Here is a 12,005-nt window from a genome sequence, read left to right on the forward strand (position 1 = left end):
AAATCCCAGTCGCCAGCGTACGTTTCCCTCTGTCACGTGATGTATTGAGATATGGGTTGGTATTAGACAATTTTCTGTATGTTTTAAGAGTCATCCAATTCTTTTGTAGCTACTGATCATAACAATTATATATTTAGAATAAATAACCTCCCATTTAGAGCCCAAGTAAATTTTTTGGAATTTAAAAAAAACGTATCAGTACATTGAGCCTGGGCATGCAGTGTGAATGCTCGGAAATTATTACTCTCTAAGCCCTTTTTTTGGTGAAGTTTTCCAGTATAACCACGCAATCTGCCAGTCACTGTGAATGGGTTTATTTACTGTGATTGGTATTGTGGACATGACATATTTACAACCAATGATTTATCTGCTAAACAAAAGAAACCTATTTACTGTTTGAACATTTTATAATGACTTTAAATGTGCATTGTATGCAGAAATAGGTTAAACAGAAGATCTGTAACTCACTAATGATAAGAAAACATTCTCTTCACTGTAAAATAATGTCTATTATCACACATTTATGTTATTTTCAACAGATCAGTGTCAAAGCAAGAATAGCTCGGAGAGACATCAGTTTTCAAATCTGGAGACAAAACAAGATGACAATATTGTACCAAATTCCCAAGGAGAAAACCTCATTACCTTAAACATACATCCAGTGCTTCACACTGCCGAAATATCATCTAATCCCTCTAGCCTTGAAGAATGTTCTCCTGATGATTCAGGCGATAAAAACTTTTCCTGTTCTGAGTGTGGGCAAAGTTTTACATATAAATCAGGTCTTCGCAGACATCAGAGAATTCACACAGGTGAGAAACCATTTTCCTGTTCCGAGTGTGGGATATGTTTTACATATAAATCCGCTTTTGTTGTACATCAGAGAAGTCACACAGGTGAGAAACCATTTCCATGTTCTGAGTGTGGGAAATGTTTTACACGGAAATCAAATCTAATTGTGCATCAGCGATATCACACGGGTGAGAAACCATTTCCATGTTCTGAGTGTGGGAAACGGTTTACAAATAAATCTGGGCTTGTTGAACATCAGAGAACCCACACAGGTGAGAAACCATTTCCTTGCCCTGAGTGTGGGAAATGTTTTACAGAGAAATCGAGTCTTCTTAGACATCAGATAACTCACACAGATAAAAAACCATTTCCATGCTCCCAGTGTGATAAATGTTTTACAAACAAACAAGGTCTTGTTGAACATCAACGGCTTCACACAGGTGAGAAACCATTTCCTTGCTCTGAGTGTGGGAAATGTTTTACACAGAAATCACATCTTCTTGTACATCAGCGGTTTCATACAGGAGATAAGCCATATCCTTGCTCTGAGTGTGGGAAATGTTATACACAGAAATCATACCTTGCTAGACATCAGAGAACTCACACTGGTGAGAAGCCATTTTCGTGCTCTGAGTGTGGGAAATGTTATACACAAAAACCATATCTGGTTACACATCAGAAAACACACACAGGGTAAAAGTAGTTTATATGAAGTGATATACATGAAACAAGGTTATAACAATCCTCTAAATCTATAACTGTTGATATTAATGTAAACTATAAATTAGGCATGAAGTTACAAAGTGTATACATATGTGTCTTCATGCACTATTGCCGCAGTGGCGCCAAACCGCCCTTTTCGACGTGCAACCATGCTTGTGCAGAGTGTCTTTTTCGCTCTAAAGTGCATATTAGTGATTAATTTGATATGACACTTGTATATCTGTGTGCAACTGAGTCTGAACCTGTAAAGTACATGCCACCATACATCGGCTCCGGATTTTTTTTTTAATGCCAAATTACATTAACTGATTCAGACTCAGTCGCGCACAGTGTTGCACATCACAAGTGTTGCATATAAAATAATCAGAGCAGTCTCATGTTTCGACTGTGAGTCATATTTGAGCAAAAACCTGGAAAAGATGCTACAGCACTTGGTGCAGCTCACGCTGCATGGCATATATTGAGGCTAGGTGTATGAGGACACATCTATACACAACATTATATTTATGGAGCATATGCAGACCAGTGACACCTGTGGATGTTTTCTACCTGTCTATGTTCAATGTTAGCCATTTTCCTTTTTGCAAGGCCATCTTGCTTACCACTGACTGCATGGACCTGTACACTTCAACAAGATGGTAACCTCTATCCTGGCTACAGGGTAATATCCGGATAACCATCATTTATGCGCATACAATAGACTACCTGTGGTATCCACAGTGACTATTTCTACAATAGCATTTGGATCTTTATACGATGGGTCCCCTTTTTGTTCCTTGACCACATGTTTGGAATATATTTGTGCTGTTATTTTAACAAACAGTTTTCACTGTCATATTTAATATGTTATAGTGTTATGCATATTCTTAATTATTAAAAGGTAAAGTTCTATGCAACCAAGCCATATATATCTCAGTATTTATTCACATCTTATAATGTTGTTAACATCCGGGGATGTAGGCAGAATAGATGTTATCAACACAGGTTAGGAATAGATTGGTCATGTGTGCAATATATTATACTGTACTTTCTTATTCAGTTAGATAACGGCACCACATTGTGGTTAATTAGGGTCATATGTAATATATTATCCCAGCAATTGACAAGATATATAATTATGCAACTTTGACTGTAAAACCTTATGCTTACTCATACTCCTATCTTCAATTAGAGATGATTCATATGATTCTGTCATTTGTTGGGGCTTGTAAGAAACAATTGTATTCTCACATTCCTCCCTACATTTTCCCACATACCATCAGACCTTCTCACATGCCCCACTCACCTCCCCCTACACTTTCCCACATGCTATCAGATCTCCTGACATTCCCCACAGACCTCCTCCATACAGCTTCTCATCAGTCCTCATTACATATTAAAATGTTCACATGATCCAATTAGCACAGTTTTTACCTCACTGTTGTGTCCAGTGTCCAAATAGTCTGACTCTTCATGTACGCTCACACTGCTACCCCATCCATACTTGCTGTGATAGTTCTGTTGGACTGGGAAGAAAATCATAAATGGCCACATGCCCTTAACACCTACAGACATGACATCAGACCCTTCACCTTCCTTTGTATGCCATCAGCCACCACATGCACATCAGGCCACCTACATATCCATTGGACTTCCCATCAGACATCCCCACATACCCCTTGCATGTTGTCAGACCTTCCCACATGCCCATTATATGCCATGAGACCCCCACATGCACATTGACATGCCTTGAGACCTCTCACAATGTCCCTTATATATCTATTAAATACTCTCGCTTACCCATCAGACCCAAAGGCTTGCCCCTTACATGTCATCAGACCTTCCCACGTGCCTTCCTGTGTCCCTTACATACTTATCAGATCCACACACGAGGTCTGACCCCACATGTCTTTATGCCATCAGACTCTCTGCCACTGATGAGATGTCCCCATATGCCCTTATGCCATCAGAACTCTACAAAAGTTCTCACATTTCTCACTCAACATTTGCTGCTGGCCTGTAGCCCGGGTGGTGCTGCCCTATGCAGAGCAGGAGAGCATACTAGTCCTGCCCAGATTGGATTAGCTGCACTGTGTTGTGACCTCCCAGCCACTGACTCAGTCAGCACAGCAGCGTATCAGCGTAAGTGCTGCAGTGTCATGAAGCAGACCTGCAATGCGCTTTGTAAGGCTACACGGTGTCAGTGCCCAATGCTCCTGCACTAATCCCCTGTCCCTAAATTTCACTTCTGTGCAGCTGCCCATGAGACAGCCAGGTGGAATTTAGCAATGAAATGAGAAATAAATTGAATTCTTAAACATAAGGGCAGCAGATGAGCCCCCAAGAGCCCAATCAGGCTCAGGGCATGTGCCTGTACCGCGTTTTTAGTAATCTGGCCCTGCACAGTGTTGGCCCAGGGTACAAATGCAATTTTGTGAAGCCATTTGGATCTTTGTACAATTCCACCCTTTTATACAATTAGAGCATGGCTTGGTGGTTCAAGATTTGAAAAAGACTATGCACAGTTTCCAGTTGTTGAATGTAACCTATGCATGCAGCTCAGTTGTCCAGGTTTAGATGGGACAGCCCGAAATCATCTATTTCAAAAGAGATCTAGTGTATGTGGAAATGAGCATGCATTGACAACTGGGCAGAGCTTAAGTTGGATTGAGGGCAGGATTTATATGGTTCCTATTTCTGCATGTTTCCATTTATGGAGCTGTGCCTATTTGTGTATGACTAAATGCTCTGTGGGGGCTGTATATTTTCTCGTTAGTTTAAAACCTCTGGTGTATCCAGCATCCTCTGATCGGCTGAACGGATTCCTCATCTGCTTTGTACATAGTAAGGATCTCTCACCTTATCTTTGGACTTGATTCACAAAATTAAGGAGATTTGTTTTATTGACATCTTGTCATTTACATATTGGATAAATTAAATGGTGATAAGATGACCTAGATTCACAGGAAGCTGATGGCAAATTATACAGTACAAATGATAAAAGGCCTCATACACAGCAGCCAAAAAGCTAGGTTGTACTAGATGGTCACCAACCACTCATTGCCAGGAACTAGCTCTGTGTCTGTGATGACCAGTTGCCAGGTAACCTGGATTGTACATATACCTACTGATGGCAACTGAGGCTAAGACTGGCTAGAGCCAAGATTAGCCCAGTAGTTGTATCCTTGAGAAGATCTTCCCATCAACAGCCACAATTGTTACTCCTCTACTTTACAACTCAAGGCTTTCACCCATCTCTTAGATTGTAGGCTCCATTAGGCATGGTCATCCTTATCTTGTCACTGTATGTTGTTTGCTTGCATCTCCACCTCCCCCCCCCCCCAGTGTACAGCGCTGAGCAATATGTTGCTGCTTTCTAAATAAAATATAGCAGGAATACTGACTGCAGGGTGTTTCTTGTACTGATTACAGCTCAATACATAGCGTATGCAGCCATTTGGTGGCTGAAGCAACAACAACGAGAATACAGCCTATCCATTCTCTAGGAACCAGTGACATCACAAAATACTTGAATCAATTGACTGTGCTCTAAAGAATGTGGCCAAAATGGTTGCCTGCACTGTTGGTGGCAGCTCTTCATTCACAGCTAAAATAAAAGGTGCGCAAGAACATAAGTATTCATACATGTAATAGTACATAACATTATATAAAATAATATGCATATGGGTATTGACAGCTGTGTTATCCTAATCACATTAAAGAAAGTCACCCAGTTGAGAAATTGGTAATGTCCCTATTCCTGGTAAAGTGCTTAAAGTTCATACGGATATTCCAGTATATATTTCTATTATATAACCAGTTTGTGGGAGGAATGAGTCTAAACAGTCCTTTAGCTAGATATCCTCATTGTGTAGATGTCTGTTGATGTCCCTTTAACTGGCATAGATAGATGATGGTTAGCACAGATTGTCTTTGGCGTCACAATTGCACTGAGCATTACGCGTTTCGCTGAGACATTCCTCAAAAGCAAGTGTGTGTGGCTTCTCAAAAAGTAGTGTCATTTCAGCACATAATCAAGCCGCACATGGAAAAAGTATACAAACCACTAATGGGTGACAATCATATCTTTAGTAAACAGGTATGTGTTAAGAAAATCAAATACTTTTGTTATTTAAATGTACAGACCTTAAAATCCCAGTGGCCGGCGTGTTTTCGCCTCTGTCACGTGATGTAAACATTTAACACGTGATAGGGAGATAGTGACCCTGAACCGCATGGCATTCTGGGAAGTATTCTAACATGTAACAAGTTTGTTGTGATCACTGCGCTAGTAATCATATAGGTGGAACTATGGGATGTTACTTTTCAATCCAGCTGTTACCATAACGATTATGATAAAATGTCACTCATCATTTGACAGGGAACTTCTTTTAAATATGTATAAAGACTAAGGTGCAATGTTTTTTGGTGTGAAGAACCTCTAGAATTACAACAATTAAATGCGTTGATGTCCGTTGCATATATATCAGATCTTTGTTAATTCCATACTTAAATTCCACTTTATATATATAATATATAGATAGATATAAAGGGTGAAGGGGTGGCGCCTTCAGTGTACCAGTTTTTACAGCCCAAATATATGTCCTTGCAGTGTCTTTGTGTAAATCCCACGATGTAAATCTCAAAAGGAACAAAGATAAAAAACAAACATAGTGTAGTCTGAAGCAATATATATATATATATATATATATATATATATATATATATATATATATATATATATACGTTCAGTATGTGCTGACGTGCAAAAGTAGTCTGAATATTCCAATTTATATCATATATATATATATATATTTATATTATCTCATTAATTGCATGTGTTAGGAGATTGTTACTTATAGGATACAAATCTAATATTTGAAACCAATACTAATTTTTTTTTTTTATTTATAACATTACAAAATTATATAGTCCCTAATAAACGATTTGGTTTTTAATCTATAAAACAATTATGTATGAGTTTAGATCTAAAGAACAGATGTGGCTGGACCTCCTTATGTATATTAAAGCTGTAAAGGACAAGCCACACCCATATTAAGAGCTTTTCATAAAGTGGTGTAGGTATTAATTTCCAGACACAATAATCCTCTATATTTTCATGACTTTGAAACTGTCACTGAAAGTAAGTCATCCCACCATAATATTGTTCTAAGCGTATGGATATAATATATGGAAGGCTAGGACCGACCCTATGGAATATGTGTAGTTCTCTGTAAACCCAGATGGCTACTACAAAGACAGGGATGCCACAACTTTAGTTGTGCTATCAGTTTAACTTAAATTTTTCTTTCCATCTCCTGGTCTGCAAAGTTGATGTCAGCTATACTGGAACCGCAACCCATTATTCACTTGGATCATTTTGGACTTGTTCTTATTAGGGAAACAAAGGTCTGAGATATTCCCTTGATGCTTTCCTCAGTGGTGTTCCAGTTATCCATCCACTGCCCAGTTCTGTCTTCCATGCTTATTTCTTCATCTGTATCATCAGACTTTTATTCTACTGTAGATCCGTTAAGTCCTAATAATGTGCTCCTTCAAATAAGCTTTTTCTAAGCGAGATTAAGTCCTGTGGGCATTCATATTTTTGAGAATGTGGTCTAGTTCTGCGACAAAGGCAACTGCTATAGGAGAATCCCTTGGCAAGGCTGTTCTAATGGCTTATCAAAGGTGACTGGTCCTAACAGGTTGTCAGGAGCCATCAGCCCATATTGGACTGCTGCTCTCTGCCTCGCATATCATTGAGTGCTACCAGCCAAGAGATCTTACCAGTCTCCTTCCCACACACTCTGGTGTATCTCATACATCTGGATCCATAAGCTCCTGTTAGACTCCTGCTCTCCCCTCACATTGTGTCACTGTGTGTTAAAAGCCCAGAGATCTGACCAGTCTCTTCCCCACACTCTCTGGTGTATCTCATACATCAGGAGCCATCAGCCCCTATTGATCAATGGAATGAGATTCCATGTGACATTACCCATGTCTCTGCTTGTATACACTCACACATGACATGACCCATGATCCTCCCTGTGCACTTCCACATGTAACCATTTTCATCCTAATTTTGAAGTTATAACTGAATATTTGATTGTCTAAGTGTGTATGTACTGCTGTTCTTAAAGCAAAATAGCAGGTCATTCACCATAAGATCACACAAGCTCCTTCTTCTACACTCGGCATCAAAGACACACATCATCATTTTACAATATCTCCCCTCCAGTATCTGTGGTTGGATGTACTCTACTGTTGTTGTTACAGCATGATCCAGAGGCAGAGTAAATCATAACTAAGTATAGACAGACATACGGAACGTGGTCCCTCCAGCGTTAACACTATTCAGTGTATGATGATACTAGGAATCCGTCTTGCGTATGAAGACCTGTGCCTCTCAATAATGGCAAAGTTATCTGTTATTCCAGTTAGTCACAGGTGTTTGTCTTTTGTACTGCAACTGACAGTAATATTAGCAAATTCCCTTAACGCATTTCTGGGTCCAACAACAACACTTTCATCAGAAGGTGTACTCTTATTGGAGAGTGGGACTTTAGAATCCTTTCCCATAAGGGGATTTTGATTCCAGGTGTATATCGTTTCTCCTAATCTCTGCTTCCGACCTTAATTTATAGATGCTTTAAACTAATACTGGTCATGCCTTGGGTGTAGAGGCAGCTAGACAGACGTTACTGTCAGATGATGGGGTCTTCTGGGACTTTAAAGATTTTATTTCGCATTCTGTTCATTTTGTTTTGTCAGTTCATTGTAATCGACAATTTTATTTTGAAAATTCTTGGAGCTGTGATGGCAATTAGTTTAATTACATCTGGAATTTGTATGCTGAGGAATTATGACTCAATAATATTTGCATTTTTGATGCAGTTGACCAATGTGGCTGCACAACCTGCCAGTCATTATGGCTGGGTCTGTTCAATGTGTTTGGTAATGCGGTTGTGTTTATATACTGTATCTGTTCAATAAAAGAGCCTTAATAAAGTGTTCATAGTATGCAGAGAGAGGTTATACAGAAGATCTGTAACTCACTAATAATATGAAAATGTGCTTATAAAAGGATGATTATATCCTCATTATTTCCATATACTGTTCCTTAATTCCAAACCAACTTGCACTTTACTTTATAAATCTCTCCCAACGTAGTCCTTTCACCACATGAAATAACATAAAACACCCACATACAGTAGTTCTCTATATAATATACTAATTATATACCTTTTTAATAGCGGGCTTGCAAGGTTATACCCAGGAAATATACCTTATCATTAGAATAATTCTATTCAAGAAAGATTGCACACCAAAAGTAGGAAAGTATATTTTCATTAGAGTTCACATATATGTAAAACAATATTATCACATTGTCAATTACAATCCAATATTTCAATGTGTTTTAACTATATATGTATAATTTAGGGAGATAGGTAAAAAGCAGAGAATGTTTGTTAAGCTGGTATGGGGATGTGTGGGGGAGGAGAGCCTTTTTGTTTGTAGCATTTGGCCCATGGCATTCACATGGCCTACCAAACCAAACACACAGACTCCACAACACTGATACCAGCCTCTGATTACATCTATGATACTATACAAGCTTATCTAGACATGTTTGCAATACTGTCATAAATACACAAATCGGATGTTGATTGCTAAGAAAACATGGTAGGTAAAGACATCCTTGAGGCACTAAAGGCAGACCCATGACCCTTCTATGAGCCAAGGAGTGCGGCTCACCCCAAAGATGCTTGAATAAAGGGGGCACCATTGTACAGCAAGATCTAAAATAATTACTATCTAATATTATCCTGAAACATACACACTACAACTCTGATATATTTCAGGCAAATGTATAAACTCTATAATACAGAAGCTGATTCCACTATCTTCTTTTACATTTAACTATTCCATCTCCATCAAATATATCTAGTTAAACACCAAAATATAAACCACCGTGAGCTTATCCTTACCTAGGAAAGTATCTATTCCCATGCTGGATACCCTTTCAAACCATAGGCGGTCGGGGTCTACTGTGTTTTTTTCCAAAGAGTGCTACATTTCTAGTGGAGGGATCGAGGCACCGGGCTTTGCCATTCAAGTTTTTCATATTTTTTTCTGTGTGCCCTTGGAAGGATGGATGTCTTCAGGATACATCATTAAAGCATTCCATGTACTTTTCTGTACGTCTTTGGGCGAATGGGGATGGAACAGGGTGGGGGGTTATAGGATGGGTTGTTTTGGAGGGTTTTGATTTCTTTTGATTTATGGCAGATTATTAGTAATTTGTTCATTTTATTTAGTAATATTTTGCAATTATTATGTATCAGGCTCAAGATGTAAGGTACTTTTGTACTTTTATATGCCTCTAGCACTGGCTATTTATATTTCATTTTTGGTAAATGAGCTCATATGGCACCTATGGGCTCTTACTGTTTATTGATATACTATGTGGTGTTCTTTATATCCTGCTATATTTGTTTTTACCTATGTTTATTGCCTGATTGTATTTATTTTTGTATATTGTATGTGTTACTCTGTCTGCCATTATTATTTGTTATTGGGTGTTTTATTCTAAGTTCTCTATTGGGAATTATGCCATTTAAGAAGGTAATACCGAATATTATTCTTTGAATCAATGTCTATGCAACTTGTCTTACACCTGAACATTTGCTTAATCTGTTCGTGATTTTGCTCTCTACTGAGTCTGTATCAGGCATAGTTTGTAATGGAGTCAATATATGTGTAATTGTTTGTTTATGTTATTATAAAATCAATAAAAATTATTGAATTAAAAATATAAATCACCATCCCCATTACCAACACTCGTTACAGTGCATCCGGAAAGTATTCACAGCGCTTCACTTTTTCCACATTTTGTTATGTTACAGCCTTATTCCAAATTGGAATAAATTCACAATACCCCATAATGACAACATGTAAAAAGTTTTTTAAGATTCTTGCAAACTTAATAAAAAAACTAAAAAAAAAAAACTAAGAAATCACATGTACATACAGTCAGGTGCATAAATATTGGGACATTGACAGAATTTTCATATTTTGGCCTCTATTCACCACCACAGTGGCTTTGAAATGAAACAAACAAGATGTGCTTTAACTGCAGACTTTCAGATTTAATTTGAGGGTAATTACATCCAAATCAGGTGAACGGTGTAGGAATTACAACGGTTTCTATATGTGCCTCCCACTTTTTAAGGGGCCAAAAGTAATGGGACAAACTAAACAATCCTAAATCTAACTTTCACTTTTTAATACTTTGTTGCAAATCGTTTGCAGGCAATTACAGCCTGAAGTCTGGAACGCATAGACCTCTACAGACGCTGGGTTTCATCCCTGGTGATGCTCTGCTAGGCCTCTACTGCAAATGTCTTCAGTTTCTGCTTGTTCTTGGGGCATTTTCCCTTCAGTTTTGTCTTCATCAAGTGAAATGCATGCTCAATCGGATTCAGGTCAGGGGATTGACTTGGCCATTGCATAACATTCCACTTTTTAGCCTTAAAAAACTCTTTGGTTGCTTTTGCAGTATGCTTCGGGTCATTGTCCATCTGCACTGTGAAGCGCCGTCCAATGAGTTCTGAAGCATTTGACTGAATATGAGCATATAATATTGCCCGTAACACTTCAGAATTCATTTTGCTGCTTTTGTCAGTAGTCACATCATCAATAAATGCAAGGGAACCAGTTCCATTATCAGCCATACATGCCCACGCCATGACACTACCACCACCATGCTTCACTGATGAGGTGGTATGTTTTGGATCATGAGCAGTTCCTTTCCTTCTCCATACTCTTCTCTTCCCATCACTCTGGTACAAGTTGATCTTTGTCTCATCTGTTCATAGGATGCTGTTCCAGAATTGTTATGGCTTTTTTAGATGTTGTTTGGCAAACTCTAATCTGGTCTTCCTGTTTTTGTGGCTCACCAATGGTTTACATCTTGTGGTGAACCCTCTATATTCTCTTGTGAAGTCTTCTCTTGATTGTTGACTTTGACACATATACATCTACCTCCTGGAGAGTGTTCTTGATTTGGCCAACTGTTGTGAAGGGGTTTTTCTTCACCAGGGAAATAATTCTTCTGTCATCCATCACAGTTGTTTTCCGTGGTCTTCTGGGTCTTTTGGTGTTGCTGAGCTCTCCGGTGCTTTCTTTCATTTTAAGAATGTTCCAAACAGTTGATTTGACCACACCTAATGTTTTTGCTATCTCTCTGATGGGTTTGTTTTGATTTTTCATCTAATGATGGCTTGCTTCACTGATCGTGACAGCTCTTTGGATCTCATATTGAGAGTCGACAGCAACTGATTCCAAATGCAAATGTCACACCTAGAATCAACTCCAGACCTTTTACCTGCTTAATTAATAATGAAATAACGAGGGAATAGCCCACACCTGTCCATGAAATAGCTTTTGAGTTGATAGTCCCATTACTTTTGGCCCCTTAAAAAGTGGGAGGCACATATAGAAACCGTTGT

At 38.6% G+C, this 12,005-nt stretch overlaps 2 protein-coding genes across 2 annotated transcripts in view; one reads left to right on the forward strand and one right to left on the reverse strand.

Annotated features, from left to right (window-relative positions):
* LOC148477813 (uncharacterized) overlaps window positions 1-12,005 on the reverse strand; it is a 204,395-nt gene that overhangs the window by 122,692 nt on the left and 69,698 nt on the right. The window lies entirely within an intron of this gene.
* The window catches only part of LOC148477818 (uncharacterized), a 55,094-nt gene that overhangs the window by 33,788 nt on the left and 9,301 nt on the right, over window positions 1-12,005 (forward strand). Inside the window, exon 7 of the mRNA XM_088456153.1 lies at window positions 540-812. Within this exon, the coding sequence (XP_088312279.1) occupies window positions 540-812 (273 nt within the window). The remainder of the gene's footprint in view (window positions 1-539; window positions 813-12,005) is intronic.

The sequence above is a fragment of the Taudactylus pleione genome, unplaced genomic scaffold (genome assembly GCF_031769625.1).
Source record: "Taudactylus pleione unplaced genomic scaffold, aTauple2 ptg000689l, whole genome shotgun sequence".
NCBI classification, from domain to species: domain Eukaryota; kingdom Metazoa; phylum Chordata; class Amphibia; order Anura; family Myobatrachidae; genus Taudactylus; species Taudactylus pleione.